The 18066-nt window shown below is 40.3% G+C and overlaps 1 protein-coding gene and 1 long non-coding RNA gene across 4 annotated transcripts in view; one reads left to right on the top strand and one right to left on the bottom strand.

The window, feature by feature from the left end:
- Positions 1–3735: 3735 nt before the first annotated feature.
- tbx3a (T-box transcription factor 3a) lies at positions 3736–13226 on the bottom strand. 2 transcript variants are annotated; one of them, XM_032570529.1, is made up of 7 exons: positions 12052–13226; positions 10966–11233; positions 10423–10569; positions 9109–9185; positions 8621–8778; positions 6585–7210; positions 3736–5532 (listed from the first exon to the last, which is right to left on the bottom strand). In XM_032570529.1, the coding sequence occupies exons 1-7, from the start codon at positions 12441–12443 to the stop codon at positions 5089–5091; spliced, it is 2112 nt and encodes a 703-aa protein (XP_032426420.1). In that variant the 5' UTR covers positions 12444–13226; the 3' UTR covers positions 3736–5088. The 2 variants fall into 2 exon arrangements, with proteins under 2 accessions (XP_032426420.1, XP_032426419.1); XM_032570528.1 differs by having other exon boundaries at positions 10951–11233.
- Positions 13074–18066, top strand: part of LOC116724790 (uncharacterized) — a 71437-nt gene continuing 66444 nt past the window's right edge. For both annotated transcript variants that reach the window (XR_004340278.1, XR_004340277.1), the window contains exon 1: positions 13074–13177. This is a non-coding gene — a long non-coding RNA (uncharacterized LOC116724790). The remainder of the gene's footprint in view (positions 13178–18066) is intronic.

The raw sequence follows: 18066 nt of genomic DNA on the forward strand, positions 1-18066 counted from the left end.
AGTCAAACAATGTCTTGCAATAAGCATAAAATCATCCTGAACAAATCTGATGAATAAAACTTTACCAGATAAAATCACTACTTAAAAGAACAATAAATATGAGTTTGCACAACAATTATCACAAAGTTTAGGACATCTGCAACTCAAAATCTGAGGGGAAAAATGCATTTTTAAGAGACTTCAAAGGATCAATTGTCAGTGCAATCTTTATGTTCAAAGTCAGGTTATTCCAGAAGCTAGATGCCATGAAAAAGACTGTCATTAGATACCCTTATGTCTGAATAACATGAGGAAACATATTGGAGCATTTTTCTTGAATAATGTGATAATGCTATATACTGTGCATGCTTTAGCCTCTTGTTCTCCAAGTTGTTTGTCAGGGGATGACATCCAGGACAGGTGAAGTCCATCCAAAGGGTTGAATTTTATAGTCTGATAACATCAAACAGACTAAAAATAAAGTTTCATGTCAATTCTAGTATTTTAAAGACAAAATAAGAAAAATACAAATATATGCACTGCAATAGGTAATGTATGTATAAGTTGTAACAGCATAAAGTACTTCTATGACAATGTATGGTATTACTGGCACACTAGCTTCTGCTATAAATGACAGTAAATGTCAGAAGTGTAACAAACCTTGTGCTAAAGCGAAAGTATCACTTGAACATAAACTGCAGGTTTGTTTCTGCATCTGCCAAATTTTTGGTTAAAATATGTTTGTTCTTCATTCAGTGAAGAATACCCAGAAATTGTATTCAAGTAGTGTGATTCACAATAAAATTACTCAATTAAAAATAAAAAGTTGGGCTGCACAGTGGCGCAGTTGGTAGCACTGTTGCCTTGCAGCAAGAAGGTCCTGGGTTCGATTCCCAGCCGGGGTCTTTCTGCATGGAGTTTGCATGTTCTCCCTGTGCATGCGTGGGTTCTCTCCGGGTACTCCGGCTTCCTCCCACAGTCCAAAAACATGACTGTTAGGTTAATTGGTCTATCTAAATTCTCCCTAGGGGTGTGTGTGTGAATGGTTGTTTGTCCTGTATGTCTCTGTGTTGCCCTGCGACAGACTGGCGACCTGTCCAGGGTGTACCCCGCCTCCCGCCTGGAACGTAGCTGGAGATGGGCACCAGCACCCCTCCTGACCCCATTAGGGACAAGGGTGAACAGAAAATGGATGGATGGATGGATGGAAAATAAAAAGTATGGAATTGATTCAATATGAGCTTACAAAATAAAATAACTAAAAGGTTGGATAGTGTTTTTCCTGCTCACATTTACATCAACGTGTAAAATCTGAGATAACGCTGAAGCAGTTTTGGAAGGCTTTTTTAATTTAGAGAGCGTTATCTCATTAATATATGGTAGATATTCAACTAATGAATATCTACCAAAAATATTTAATATTTTTCTGAGTTACAGAATAGTCTCTTCTTGAGCAGGACAGTCTTTCTTGCAGATATAAACACATACTTAACAGATTACAAGAGACAATTTTAGGAATTAAGTTAAAGCTTTTGATGTAAAGGCACACCAACGTTATTGTTTTACCTTTGTTGCAAATCCCAGATAAGTTAAGCAGATGATTACATTTAGGTAATCTGATCCATTATTGCATAAATCTGATGGAATAAATGTAAAGTAGAGGTGTCAAAAGTTCAGTCTGGAAATCATTTTTGGCTCCTGGAGAGATTTTGTGCACACAATGATACTTATTTAAGAAATATTTCGAACACACAAAGCAGCCCAGTTGATGGCCAAAGCAAAATTGTTACGGGTCTATTAAATTAAATTCGTACAGTATAAAATGCTAGGAAGCATAATAAAGTATTCATCTTTTAATAGCTATGCGTATTCCTTTTGCTTTAATTTGATAGGCGCAACATCAAGCAAGTTTCTGTGAGAAGCAGACCTGGCTTCATCCAAATCTCCGTTTTATGGATTTGTTAACGTGGCTAAATATAGTACATGTTTCCAAGACAGAATTACTAAAATCCTGTTATTACATATAGCAACAGAGATAATACCACATAAAAACTTTCAACATATTTTTCAACAAAAACCTTTGCATTTTATGGCTCTGCAATGATTTAGCTCTTTTCTTAGAAAAATAAAAAGGATTTTCTTCACTAAAGTGAAGTTTTACTAAAGTATTTTTTGTTGAGCAGTTTAAAAATAATACAAATCTTTGGAAATTTTAACTTAAAAAAGACTATTTTATGGGAGCTTGACGATTTTGGCCTATATGGCAAAAGGTTCGGACACCGATGACATGACATATCATCTACAAATGTTATTAGGCTCATTTTTAATCTTGCAAAAAATGACAACAACACTGAGGGACCCTACACATTTTTTTAAAAATAAATTTCATTCAACTGAAATTTATTTCATTTCATTCCCATTGGAATGCATGGGAACCCTGAAAAGAGAAGTGATTTTCCTTTACAGCCGCTAGATGACGCAACTGCACAGAAAGCAACGTTATCGAAAATATTGCAACTTAAAATAAAAATAAAAAAAAGAAAGATGAAGCCATGTTCTTCACAGCAGAAGTTGTCATAATTTCTGGGGTAAAAATAAGATAAGAAAAAAAAAATCCTTCAAGACATATCCAGCTTTAATGTGCAATGTATAGTAGGTTTTGTCTATTAATGTACACAGAAGAAAACGGATATGCTTCAGTAATTTATTTTCGTTTTCTTTGTTGCAATAAAGAAAACGAAAAAGAAAAAAAAAATCCTTGTTTTATAGCATACATCCTTGCAGTGATGATTGGGATACAAAATGTATGATTAGGCTTTTATGCTACTTGATAAGCAGCTAAATTAACTTTGCTCCATTGTTTTTGTAGGCTGTTTCAGACTCATTCAAGATTTCTTTATTAGTCATTAGCAAACATAATAGAGGTTGCAATAGACCTGTGACCGAGTCAAATATCCTTATCACCCGATTCTTGCCTCCTCAGTGAGCTCTCATCCAGGTTTGTCCTTTGCTCTGTTGGTTAATAAAAGTTCCTTCAGCCGCAGCCACCTCTAGGGGGCGTCGCCATTTACAGACGCATTGTCGCCTTCCGTGCAATAAAATGGAAGATATGCTCATGCAAGGCGCCAGGTGAGCAATAAGACGGACCAATTCAGACGGTTCGTATCGCGTTTACACCTATCCACCCGCGCCAGCCCTGCTACACATTAACCAGGCGATACACAAATGAAGATATGATGTTGATAAACTCCTGACTTTAAGGTGCAATAGAGGAGCAGTAATCAGGGAGAGCCGCTTTTTTGTGCTTTACTGCTGTCACAAAGCAATAGCTTCTTCAGTATGAGATGACGCCTTGTCAGCGAGGCTTTTCGTGCTGTTGCTTTTCAGCAAAGTGCAATGATTTTGTTTTATTCAATTTTAGGAGAGGAAAAAAAATGACTCATTTTATTTTTGCATAACTTCCCGCCTCCCGTCCCCCATTTTTCCCTACAGTGAAATTAACTGCCATCGTTAATTTCCATATCCTGACCTAAGAGTCATCCCTGTAAGCAGTAGACAAATAAAACGCTCAGGCGATCCTCAGGTACTCGTCGATTTTAGACGCATCTTAACTTGATTCTTCGCACGCAACTTAATGTTACTTTCAAATTAGGTCATGCTCTCTACATCAAGATTTCATAATTTAAATAAATCAAGATTTTGAATAAAAAGCTGCGATTTTTTTCTGCCGAAGGCGAGGCGCACACACTGCAAAAACAGCATTTCAATATTTTTTTATTGAAACTTTCAAGAACACAATGTCGATGATGTAAACTAGACATAACTCCAATACAACGTAACCCACAGACAACTTAAGGAACACACACAAAACAAAACAAAACAAACAAAAAAAAAAAACACAGAGAAAACCTTCATATTTTCGATTATGCGGCACTTTTTTTTTTTAAAAAAGAGAGATTTTTCTTTAAAAAAACAAACAAACAAGAGAGAAATAAATTCACTTTTGTCACACTTCAACGACACTTCTCAAAGACCAAAAATAAAAAGAAGATAAAAAGTATTTTATTTTCAAGCCATTGGTGCAGTGCGTTGTCGCTTTTCCATTCGCTTTAAACAGTAGCACTTCACACACAAGGACAGGTGAAAATACAATGGCACATTAGTGTGAATAACTATCTCTCTGTGAGGATGTTTTTTAAGGGGTTGGAATATGAAGTCCGTGTTTTAAAGGGAAATATAAATGCAGATAGGGTAATAGTCCACAAACTGTCTTTACACAGGTATATCAACAATAAATTAAGAACAGATCCCTAGAAACAAACTACTCCGTTGTATTTACACGCAATAACAATATCAAATAATTACATAAATATTTTATATATCCCTATTTACATCAATGATCAATACTACCATTCGTCTTTTTCTTCCTCAATATTTACTTAAAATTTCTGCTTCCCTTAATTCCGCATGCTTGCGCCTTAATTTTGTCCCGGAGCACCATTCTTTCAGTAGACCTTTCCCAGCTGAAATAATTAGAAGAAACTCATTTTAAATTCCTAATCTAATTAAAAGAAGAAGAAAAAAAAATAAGGGAAATTATTTCATTTAAAAAAGTCGGATTTTAATTTTCGAGGGCATGCATCAATCGCTCAATCTATGAATTCATAGCGTACGAGAAAATACAGCAGTATTTTTATATATTAAAAAAAGGTAGGTCAAAACGGTCGTGAATAAGTCAATTCAATTCAGAGTGCATATTTTTTTTAAAAGAGTTACAGGAGACAGGACACAGCAGCAACTTCTCCGTAATCCGTATAATTCACACCCATGCCAGCGTTTCAGTTTCAATACTTGTACGGTATTCAAATGACAGAAAATAGGAAAAATAAGAGTAGCTTAAATTAACGAAAACTGAAAAAAAAAAAGCCGAGGAGATAGAAATATACATTTTAGATGTGTAATAAACAAAGTGCATTTCAGAAACTAAAAGCTTTTAGTTTGTTTTTTTTTTCTATTAAAAACCTGCATGAGTCTTCATCACCGTCATGACGGTTCACTTTTCCTGACAGCAACCAGAGGAGCAGCAGGTGGGCTGTGGGTGTGGGTGGGTTAAGGGGATCCGCTCCTGGGCCTGTCCTGACTGGACTCCAGTCCGCTCACCAGGCGCTGGATGCTCTGCAGCTCGTTGGCAGCGTCCTTCTCCGCGCAGGCCTTCGGGGACGCGGAAGGTATCCCAGAGGAGTGGCTGGTCACCTCCGAGGTGGAGTCCAGGGTGACCGCGGGGCTGGCCGGAACCAGCCCGTCCGCTTTCAGCTCGGGCCCACCACCGCCTCCTGCGCCGGCAGGCATGGGGGGCACGGCGGTGGTGAGCAGCGTGCTGTCCGGCACCGTCATGGGGAGGGAGTAAGGGCTGTACCTGAGGCGGGGGCGCACCGCGTTCAGGAACGGGTGCCGGTGCACCGAGGACGAGGCAGCGGACGAGGCGGCGGCCGCTGCTGCCATGTAGGTGTAGGGATACGGGAACAAACTGCCGAACGGTGACATGGCGAGGCCCTGTGGATAAACCGAGGAACTTGGTGTCAAACAAGAAGGCTATACAAGAAATGGATCCAAAGAGAATATGTGCCAATTATTCTTATTATTTGCTGAAAACTGTCTAGTTTTCTTAAATCCTCTCCATGCGAAACAACATCCTGCAGCAAATACATACTTTTAGCTTCCACGTAAACGGATTTTTCTCGTTTGCTTTACGCATTTGTAATGCGAATAATAATAAAAAATATCAGCCCATTCTCCGGGATTCCAGTAAAGCTGAAGCTATTGGGATTGTTTGACAAGGAATAGGAGAAAAACACATTTATTGCCCTTTAAAACATGACGATGTTTCCTTTTCCCAACTGATGAGTCATTATAATGCACCATTTCCCAGCTCTAATGCCGAGAATTAATAAGCACATACATGTATATGTCTTCGATAGGCTTTTTTCAAAAAAATAAATTCTAGCGAAAAATCAAAAATAAGAATTCTGACCAAAATATGCCAACAAAAAGTTTTCTAAGTCAGTCCTTTCAAGCATAGAAAAAGACTAAAACTTTTCTGAAGTTACACATCCAACTAATTACAAAAAATATGTATTGCTGTCAGATTCTGTCCTTGCAGCTTAGGCAAACAGGAGGGCAGTACGGTTGCCAATCAGTGTGATTGGAAAATTTGCTGTCCTAGGCCATGAGATATTCACCTGTTGCACAGCTGATCTGATTGAAATTAATAAGTTGTTGATAAATCATTTTTAATATAATTTATGTAATGTATGTATACTTATTATTGGTTAGAATTTGTGGAAAAAACCTAACATAAAATAATAATAATAATAATAATAATAATAATAATAATAATAATAATAATAATGTGAAGGACTAAATAGAATCACTGCACTCATGGATCTAACTGTATCAAATGTAATCTGTAAGCTGCTGCAAAAATCCTTGAGTTAAACTAGAAGTGTTAAACTGTCTAACACACTATTGGCCTCCATGGATGACAGTCTGCTGAACTGCAGGGAAAAAAAAGTCTCAAGTTCCCAATCAAAGAAAATATGTTTTACCTGTGATGCCAGGACATGCTGCTGCAGGTGAAAGGGCAGGCCAGGCGCCCCTGTCAAGCTCTGTGGAGGGGATGCCATACTGGTTGTGTCTATGGTGCTCACCCCTCCTGAAGACACCGCTGCTAGTAACGGTCCCATTCCAGCGGCCATGTTCGAGAACGCGCCCCCCATGTTGAACTGACCGGGGTGCAAGAGGAACGGATGTGCGCTCCCCAGATGATTGAAAAACTGTTGTCCTGTCAGGCCCGGCGGAAATCCAAAGTTATGCAAGTGGTTGTGGCCCATGTGCGCGCTGTCAGTTTGAACAGTCAAAGGCATGAAGCTGTCTTTGCTTATCGACCTACATTCGTCTGTTTTGGACTGGTCCAGACTCGGACTCTTGAGTTCTTCCCCAGAACGCGTGGTGCTGGAGATGACGGTGATGGGACTCTGCCGAGAGTCCGCCTGACTTTTCTCAGTTCTCCTGCCTGTGGAGTCGCTGCTACTGAAGGGATGTCCCTTAGCCGGGCTGGCCTCGTGATCCTTTCCGTCCCCCGTGGTGGTGGAGATCTTACTGGAGTCCGGACCGTCTTTATGGTTGCCATCCTTGCTCTCATCGTCACTGTCCTCCTCGCTGTCACAGAAATCTGCGGGAGAATGAGCAGAATGTTACGTTACTGCTGACTCAGCAAAGGGCAATGGGGCACTTCCACAAAGTTTGTGATGGACGACCACCTGAAGCTCAGTGCTAATCGTTGGAGCAGCACACCAACGCCAAAAGCCAGAACACAATTTCAGGAGTTTTATTTGGTATGCTATGCTCTCCTATAGCAAAAAGTGGAAGTTTAGGTAAAATAATCATGAAAAAACTTGATCGTTCATCAAGTTTTTTGGGAAAAAAAAGACTTAGTTTAACTTTACTTCTTATTGCTGTCATGAACTGTTAGTCCATGTTTTTTTGTTGTTTTTTTTAATCTGATGGGTTAGCACATATTTTTGAAATGCTAACTAGATTTAACATTCCTAATTTTAAAATACAAACACAGTTTTTTTTTTTCATTTATATGTATAATCATTTAATTATGTTCATATTTAACTTAGGTTATTTTAAACAACCAGACTCGCTTAGTTTTGAAACTGTTTTAAAAATTATTTTTGCTAAGATACTCGGTATCTTAACACTATCCATCACTACTATATAAACTAGTGATGGATATTAAAAACATGAACTGAAGGGCAAAACTAAAATGACAATAAATAAATAAATAAATAAATCAGGCCAATACTAATTTCTGGTTTCCTTTAAGATCAGCTGATTCTGATGTTGACTCCAAAGAACCATAACCCATAAGAGACTAGCTTCTTTGATAAACGTAAATTCTGAATCAAAAAGTGACAACAAGAATTTCCCCTTTTAACCATCAAAGTACTTCAATCTTTACCTGGTTTTGTTAATAAAGTAAAAGAAAAGTGGCTGCTTTCAAAGTTGTTGTAAAATGAAAATGGTGGGACTTATTAGATGTGATACATTTAAGAGAATGGGATTGGTCAAATTATTAAGTATTAGATAAGAAAAGTCGATCACAACCATAATCGGATAATTATCTCTGGGCTGGTTCATTTCTAATTGCAAATTATTGTTTCTCTCTTTATTTCATAATTATAAAAATATGCTTTACACTTAGGGCTGTCTGTCCCCCAACACAAGGAAAATAATATTTATCAGTGAACACATTATTATGCAGTGAGCATAATGCTATTTCTAATAAGGTTAAATAGGTTTTTTAAATGGATTTTTGCAGAATAGTCTAAAATAAATTGAAACACGTCATTTATATATATATATTATTATTTATTTATTTATTTATTTTTTTCTGACGATCATTGTACATTTCCAGTAAACAGACAGAAACGTATCTGTTGCAAGCACAAACCAACTTAATTACAATCAGCTCATGGTCACTAATTGAGACAAGGCATTAGTAAACAGTATAAATCTTTCTATATTGCTAATTTTATTGCTTGTGACGAGAGCTGTGAGTAGCGGTGGGGCCTACCTTTCAGGTGTGGGGGGCCCACTGTGGACACGGCAGGGGATGAGGCCTGGCCGAAACACTTAAAGGAAGCCTGCTCGCCGGAGGAGTCATCCGAAGCGCCGTTTTCCTTTTTCTGCTGCTCCTCGTAGGATCGCATAGACTGCAGAGCCAGCTGTTTCCTGCGCACAAGTGTCCAGGTTATTACAGGTGGCGCCGGTCACACGGCTCTCACTCAGAAGCAGCATCAGGATAAACCCCACAGATCCAGAGGAAACTTGTTTGGGCAAATATTACTTTCCCGGTGTTACAGAGGTTAAGACGTTCAGAATTAGCGTTTAAAATGAAAGTGAGACAAGACGGGGACTCCCCGGGGGGTTAATGTGGAAGCTTAGACGCATGGTTTAATCCACCATGATCCCCCTCTCTCTTTCAGTGTAAGGCGTCTTTGCTTTTTTTCCCCTCCCTCTCTTTTTGATTAATGTTAATGTATATTTCCCCTCCTGGCTTACCTTTTCTCCCGTCTCCCATTGCCGGTGTCACGGAATCCTTTGGCAAATGGGTTATGGTCGATTTTCAGCTGGGTTATCTGAAAGAAACAAAGTCGTGTGTTCATGTTAACATAGAAAACAAAGCGTCCCCTTTAATAAAACAACACCAGGCAGAATCCACGATTGGCCGAAGGCATAAGCGCACTCTGGGACTGCTTACAGTTCCCCTGCTTACCTGGGGGGCAGGGGGTGCAGGAGAAACTGAATTTACACCTGATTTGCATTTATTAAGGGAAACCTTTGTGGTTTAAAAGTTATATGAAGAGGCCAATAATTTATACTCATTTAGAGATAATTTCACAGTTTTTGCTGCTTGTGTCTGAGCTGGGAATTTTTTTTATGCACACCGTAAGTGTTTGTAAATAGATCAGCTGCTAAAACCGCGTTGTTCAAACTTCTATACAGTGGAATGTAGAATTCAATAAATATAAAAAAAAATAGAAGTAGTGCTTAGGACAACATAAAACAACATAAAAAGAAAAAGAAAAGAAACAAATAAATAAGGACATGCGAGCGTAAAAGCGCACAAAATGCACGGTTTGTTATCCCCTTTGTCCGTGTGTTTGTAGCTTTTATGAAAAATGATTCCCCCGCAGCTATTGGTTAAAGGAGGTCACAGATGCGGTGCCAAAAGGTTTTCCAACAATTCACAAGACTGCTGAGATGATATGCTGGTTGGTTTTGCGCTGCGTGTTTTTGAGAATACAATGTTACAAATGCAGCACGGTCTGTCAAAAGTGCCTCTCCCTTTTCTTCTCCCCCACTGAAGTCCCCCCTTTCTACTTTTTCGTCATTTCCAACCCCCTGCCCTGTTAGCTCTGCACACACACACACACCCTACAAGCACGCACACACACACCCACACGCGCGCACACACCCACACGCGCACACACACTCGTTTAAATACGCTAACAGAGCGAGAAAAAGGCTGAGCCACTGCCAAATCCTTTCCACGTGATTAAATAAATGAAAGGTAACCTGTATATAACATTCCTCAGAATTATTACTTTCCTACCACAAACTGCACCCCTCCACGCTACATTTTCCCCCACCCCACACCCACACATGCGCACGCCTACAGTCACAGCTCTCTGCATCAAACAAATCTGTCGTCTTCCATATTTTATGACGACAAAGCGACACAAAGCGAGAAAGAAAGCTCGTTTGACAAGCACTGGATATTCGGAAGACACACTTTAATAATCTGATCGGGACTGTGCAACGATAACTGAATAACTAAATAAAAAATGAAATAAGAAAACCTGCTGATCTTACCTTGTCATTTTGGTAAGCAGTCACGGCTATGAAGTCCGTTTCGGGGAACACGTAGGTCCTGAAAGTGCTATACGGGAGCTTGAGGATGTCGTTGGCCCTCACGATATGAAAACGAGGCTGATATTTGTGCATGGAATTAAGTATGGTCTGCAAAAACAAAAATAACGCACGCACGCACGCACACACACGCACAGACACGCAAGCACACACATAGTGAGGAGAATCTGTGCATAGGAAGTCCAATGTAAATTGAGCAAAATCTCAGTTTTGCGGAAATAAAAAGAACGAGCGCATTCGGTGAAAATAAGGACTTGAAAAGTGATTCCTTTCGAAGCCCGACATATTCAGTGAAATTCTTCTTTTTTAAAAAAATACACATTAATAAAATATTATAACCATAAAATATTACAAATTATGAAAATGTAAAGGCATGTACAAAAAAGTTTACATGATTTTTGTATGCATTCTAAAACACGCGCATTTACAAAGAAAAGTGAATAATTTGATAAATAGTAAAAATTGACATACATTAGTTGAACTTACAAATCCATGCTTGTCGGAGATGTTGTTTGTCAGCTTGAGCTTGTGGAAGTTCACCACTTTCGACATCCACTGTTCACCCGTGGCGGGGCTGTCCGGGTGGATGTACATCCTCTTTGGCATCTCGGGGTCGGCCTTCCCCGCCACCATCCAGCGGGAGTTGTGGAACTTGTACCTGCAGTCGTCAGCTGCGACGATGTCCATCAAGAGGATATACTTGGCCTTCTTGTCCAGACCAGTGCACCTCACTTTGAACGGTGGAAACATCCGTCTGGAAATAAATAAAAGCAATTAGAAATATATATAAATATATATATCTAATCACAGAAACTGGATTTTGTTTTTGCACGTGACTTTCTTTCAATTTTGCAAGTCTAAACCAAATCTATCAGCGTAAAAAAAAAAAAAATGTCCTGTGCTGTCATAACTCTTATTGAATCCATCCTCTCTCAAAGCACAACATACCCACAACAGAAATTTAAATACTGAAGGAATGTTGCTTTGATTTTTATTGCCTCTTCAGCCCTACACACACACGTAGAAACGCAAAGCTTTTGCACGCTGTCACGCCACGATGACGAAGAGAATTCTGCTGGAGTTTGACTCACAATAAACATTAGCATTTAAATGAAAAGTTGTGCAATATATTTTGCAGACAGAATGCAGTTTTTCATAAATTAAACTGAAAATGATTGCACATAAATTCTATCGGAGTCGCGTGCATGCATATATTTTTAATAAATAGTTGCTATATTGTGAATAAGGTTTTTAGCGAGCAAACTAAAAATCTCCCACTTCATTCATAAATTAAGATGCTGTTTTACTGGGGACCAAAGCAAATGTTAAAGCTTATCATTTGGAGACCTAATTGTCTGAGTTTATAGTGAAAACAATACGAAGGTCGTGATTGCATGTCATTTGTGTGGCAATTACAATAGTTTGAATTCTGTAACCCAAAAAAAGAAAGAAAGAAGAAAGGTTAGGGCGCGCTGTGTAAAAGAATTGCAGATCACATCTTTAAAATGTCGTGAGAAATGAGTTTTAATAATAATAATAATAATAATAATAATAATAATAATAATTTTGCACCTTCCGGATTTAGTGATCACCATCTCCGTGCCTTTTTTGTGGAAGAGTTCCCAGAGCTCCTTGGCTTCCAGGTGAACTTTGGGGTCGTCCTCCACCTCCTCCTCGGGCTCCAGAGTCTTCAGAGGCCTTAGGTGCGCGGCCGCGGCTTGGTGCCCCAGCGAGGAGAAGTGCAGGCCGGTGTCAGCGGCTCCCATCAGCTGGTCCATAATCGGCTTCCCCAGGGCGCCCGGTAGAGACAGGGAACCGCTGGGAGGGAGCGCCAGGGCCGGGAAGAAAGGCGGCTGGTGACCCAGCATCGCGCTCATGGCAAATTCCGGACCCCGGTGAGGTATAAACGGATGATATGCCATACTTGATCCCTGTATGACTGGATCTCTCATCAGGAAGTTCATCCAAGTGCAGGCAGCAAATAGGGTTGGTACAGAGAAGGGCGATATTTCTTGAAATATCGTACTTTGAGTGATAGGAGCAGCAAGTTGAACCAAAAATATATATGTAGATATATATATATATATATATATATATTAAAAAATTAAAGACGTAAGAAATTAGAACTCCTCCTTCAGCAAGACGCCGACAAACATCCACAATTTGTGACGAGTTTCGGGCAAAATCTCTGCTGTCCTTTTGTTAAGTTTTAATCAAAAGTCCGCAAAGCAAAACAGCAAAAGTGATCTCCATTAATCTTCAGGAGCGCTGCGACGCCGATTTTCTCCGCAGGCTGACGCGCATCGGGACACCTCTCTGCTCCTTTTCGGACATTAAGTTCGAATCAAACCAACAGGGGTGAGTCTCTTAATTGACCGCGGCGCATTCTTTCTCCTTTCTTCCTCCGCTGCTGTTTACAATATCGGCATTCCTGTTAAAATGGGCTCCTTCTTATTGGCTTCAGTCCTGCAGCGAGAGCGCGACGTGTTGAAATATTTCGATAGCGCCGAATAATCCCCCCCCTCTTGCCTTCACTCGCTCCGGACATGCACCCTCACACACACGCACACAAACATTCGCTTTATTCCTGCGCTCTCCTTTGGCGCACACACACTTTTCAGGAGAGAAAGACGTGTGCAGAGAGACAGGAGTCCGACGGAGAGAGAGAGAGAGAGAGCGAGCGAGAGAGAGAAAGGAGGTAAGGTCCCAGCTCCGTGATTTTCCTAGCGCCTCTGTGGCCCATAGGGCTTCTTACAGTGTGGATGTGTTGCGCCTTACAACCAGCAGCGCTCCGTTTGATTGGCTCTTTGACGCTTTCGGACCAATTGGGTGGCTGCGTGGGCGTGGTTTTGACAGGTCGGGTGGAGGGGACAGACTTTCAGACTTATAAAAAGGTGTTTGGAACTCGGGGAAAAAAGAGGGGCTTCGCCGTGAAACGCCAACCCCCTGGCTCGGTCGGGTGTTGTGTGAATATGTCAACATCGTTAGCTGCAGAAGCTGCGCGATCGGCCGGTCTGTGAGAGTCGAGCCCGACAGAGCGGCTCTGTGAGGCGGGGAGATGGTACCGATCTGCTGCGCTGCTGACTCCCATTCTCTGCTCTGTTCCCTTGTGCTTTAAACAATAAGAAAACAGAGCTGTGCTTATCTGAGCTAAGTTTTGGTAACCTACACGAACATTTCCTGTAGTATTTCTCCTCTAGAAATCAGACATAAATATGCAATTTTTATTTATTTATTAATAAAATAACAAAGAACCGCTTTACACTCCTCGCAATGGTTTGTTTCAGTTTATATTTTTAATTACTTTGTGTATTTTTGAAAAAATATTATCAGCTTAGTTTTTTCTTTTTAAAAATATATTTTATGCGCATTTCTTTGCCCAATATGACGATCTGAAGAATTACCCAAGTTGTTTTTCTTTTTTCTTTCAAATTTTACGCGTTATCCTGAATCGGAGCAGAGTTCAGTGACGTGTTTACTTGTGTTTCTAGATCATCAGATATTCTTTAAAAACGTCAATTGTTTCGAGTTGCTCCAATCAATTGAGTGTTTAAATATAGCCTCGCTTTCCGGTTAGGACTGTCTCAGGGAAACAGTCTCAGTCTCTCTGTGTGACAGGATGCTTGAGTGTATTTATTTATTAATTTTTTTCATTTTATTTCAGAAGTTGGTCATATCTGTCATAATCTGTTTTTCATCCACTATAATATGTAATCCCATCACCATCTGGGTTGCAGTCAGTCCTTTTTGGAAATGGATACGGACTAAGCAGGATGTAATCACTAATAAAAAGGACGTATCTTATTAATATAATTATTCCATGAAATAATATGGCCTTTGCAGCAAAGCGTTTGTCTGCAAAATGTAATTTTGTCACAAATTCACGAGCAAACTAGAGTGCAACGGAAGGTGAGCCACCGAGGAAAAACATTGGTCATCAATTCTCAGTCTCTTGTTTGTCTCCGTGGATCCAGCCGTGGATCTCAAAGTCCTCAGAGGGTGTGGAAGGTGGGTGAGTGGGGACCTGAGGGGGCTTCACGAGAAAACCGATAAAAAGGGACCATGATATCCTTCTTTTTATGTGGTGGCGTTTCTTCTTTCTTTTTTTTTTGTCTCATCCATTCTCACGTCAGCTATTAAAACGTGTGATGAACTTGTTGCACATAAAACAACAATGTAAGCCTATATTGTTTTGAAGTTTGGAGTTTGAACATGTCAGTTGCAGCCTCGGGGTTTAACTTGGGCGGCGATAACGGCAGAGCTACAGCTGAATCTCACACCAGTTGCTCTCAAAAACGGATTGTTTGGAGGAGTTCTGCGGGTTTGCGTTAATTCGAGTTCGGTCTGAGTCTGTCGAAATAAAGTGTAACCTTGCCTTCCTCTGCGTAGACACGGTGCGTGTGTGCGCAGGAAACCGAGCGCCGTGGATGCAAGTACAGTATTCCCCAAGGCGGTCCTTGGGTGGGGTGGCAAGGGGATCTGGCATGTGCTGTGTGCTATTGATTTGTTACACAAAACAAATGCAACGCTGTTGAAAAGCTGCAGCAGCATCAGAATAAATGAAAAAAAAAAAAAAAGATCTCTCCAAACTGCAGCAGCTGGAGAGCCAGTAAACCTTCACATGGCATTAAACCCTAACCCTAACCCCTTCCTTTTAGGTGAGTGGGGTCAGGGTTGTGTCAAATAGTGGGCTTTACTCTTCTTTAAACACTCTGCCCCATTAGAAGCACATTTCAATTTAGTGGAAGGTGTCATCAAATAGGAAGCTGTGTTGACACTCAGGCTCTCTTGAGCTGGCTTCATTAGCTAAGCAAGTAGGAGATGGTCAATACACTATATAAACTTTTACAGGGTTAGGGCTCCCAGGGACTTTGGAGAGGCTATAAAAAGGTCCGAGCTGACATGACTGATTGATGAAGCAAACTTTGTCAGCGCTTCCCTTTTTATGCATCCACTCAGATCATGCATATCACAATCAAAGAAGAAGGGAGTAGATTTGACTGGACAGGGTTGGAAATTTCTCACTCTGTGTGCGTGGGTGCATTTCTAAAAGTACCCAGTGACGACTCATGTTTTAAATCTGCCCTGTCCACACAAGTGGCAGGAGGTTGGTAACCTTTGGTGGTGCACAGATCTACAGATATGCTGCATTGTAAAGGAATTTGGGTGAAAAAGCCTTCCTCTGAATATAATTCAAACAACCTATATGTGTAGTTGACATTATTTGAGCTTGTATTAGTTTTATAAATGAAAAAAGTAATGCATTGAGGTGTTTGGTTGTGGGACTTTCATGCCCTGACTGCACACAACAGCCACACTGTGTATGTTCATTAAGCAAAGCTTCAAAGACATTCCTGGAATTGATCACGGAGCTGCAAGTGATGTAATGTATGCTGTCCTGTTTATTTGCAGATTGTTAATGATAAGCAAGGACAGACTTGGTGGCACCACTCCTGAATGGAGGAGATTGTCTGGTGAGACTCGTCAGCCCTAACAGGACGTGATAGGGAAAGGAAACATCACCAGATTAGTATATTCAGCGACTGTAATGACTGCAAACTTCGTTACGCACATCCCCGACGCAACGCGTGGGAGGGGAGGATGTTCAATTGACAACATAATGACTTTCTAAATGCAAACCGTTTCCCTCAAAGATGTAGGTGGAGTGGCAATTGATCTGTTGAGACAATGCAGCTCCCAGAAAAATATAAACCATAAACTGCACTTTGCAGAATCGGGGCTGTTTTAGTCAATTGGCTTCAGAAACTATAAACTCTTTACCTGTCTGTGAAATGTCTCTGTCAGGCATTTGTAAGTCAATTCAACCCTTGCTCCCATCAATTCCCGCACTGGCTAGTTATGGCTATTGATGGAATACTATTTTAGTTAATTAGGGGATGTGCTTATTGATGGCAGCAGATTGACTGGAGATTGACAGGGAAAATGGTGCTGTGCTCACAGTTTGAGACAGGTTTTTAACTTTAGGCCATATCAGAAAGGAAAGAAAATTAGGATGAAACAGATACTTTCTGCTTTTGATACTTCTAACTTATAAGTATTCAATTAAAAACATCTGAATTGCTTTGAAAAAGAATGACATCCATAAACATGTCATTTTGCTTTGAACCTATATGAAAGACCAGCTCATATAAATAGAAACTTAAAAACACTATTATGTATTTGCACTCAGCTCCCCTGAGTCAGTACTTTGGAGAATCACCTTTTGCTGCAAGTAGAGCTGAAAATCTTTTGAGGTATGTCTTGGCACATTTAGAGACTGAAATATTTGCTCACTCAATTTTGTAAATACTCTCAGGCTCAGCGACACATTGCATGGAGACGTTGTGTGAATATCACTTTTTAAGTTTGGCAACAGGTTCTCGCCTATATTTTCACTAGGCTATTCCAACTCATAAATATGCTTTGACCAAAACACCCTGGCTGTTTGTTAAGACTCCCTGCATAGATGAACCTCTGCCTCAGACTCGACTCTTTTGAAACCCCTATAAGATTTATTGAGCTCCATCTCGATCGCAGCATAATGCTGCCACCACCATGTCCCACAGTGGGGGTGGTATTTTAAGATGGTCTTTGTAAATTTTCCACCGTATGCAGCATGCACACCAACAATATTAGTTTCTGCTTCACCAGATCGGAATGCATTCCTTCATGCCCCTTTATATAGTTTTCTTTCAGCATTTTCCAACTATGATTTTAAATACAAATTCATGCGACTTATAACCTAACAAGGTAATAAGTTGGTAGTACATTTTGAAACCATCCATCATTGTCCTTCCATTGTGTAGTTATGTGATAATTTGCGGTGCTTGTCAAATAAAAGAATCTCAGTAAAATCCATTGATGTTTTTAATTGTAATGTGACAAAATCGAATGAATGCAGAAAATTTAAACAAAAATGGCTGGTCAAAAAGTCCAAAGTTTAATTTTGCTAAAACACATCTTTACATGACGTTGTTTGGCTAAAAGCCTGCTGAAAAGCTTAGTGATGATGCATAATGATTTTCAAACCAGCATGGAAAAAGAAGTTCTGTTATCACTTGCTTCTGCAGGGCAAAGTTCTCACAGCTGCACTTTTTTAACCAACAGGTCCAGTGGCATGCATCACCTGTAGAGCATAATGTGAGGGATTTGCCTGCTCAACCCAGTAAACAGCAGTCAGGCTTTCTCTGCAGCGATACAAGCTGTGCGATCAAGATACTAATGGCAAAAGCCTCAGATGTGGACCATGTGTCAGAAGCTCTCTGCTCGCTAACATGGGAGATAAGAATCTTCCCCCCCCCTGCCTTCTACTTGGAGAGCCGATGAATTTTTGCATGCTAAAAAGCAAACAATAGCAAATAGGAACCAGACAAATCCTCGGGTTATTTGTCATCAAGTTAGCGCAGTATAAATATGTCGCTGCAATGTTCATGAGAGGCATCTGTTGGGGGACTATTTTGAGCTTGAATCAAAAGTGTTTTGGTTTGCACTGTGCAGTGAGCAGAGAGGTGCCCTGATGTGGGTTTCTGCTGTCCCCCACCATTGGCATCAACTCTTTTGCGCTGCTCCAACTTCGCAACCGCACAA

Source organism: Xiphophorus hellerii, chromosome 8 (genome assembly GCF_003331165.1).
Source record: "Xiphophorus hellerii strain 12219 chromosome 8, Xiphophorus_hellerii-4.1, whole genome shotgun sequence".
NCBI lineage: Eukaryota > Metazoa > Chordata > Actinopteri > Cyprinodontiformes > Poeciliidae > Xiphophorus > Xiphophorus hellerii.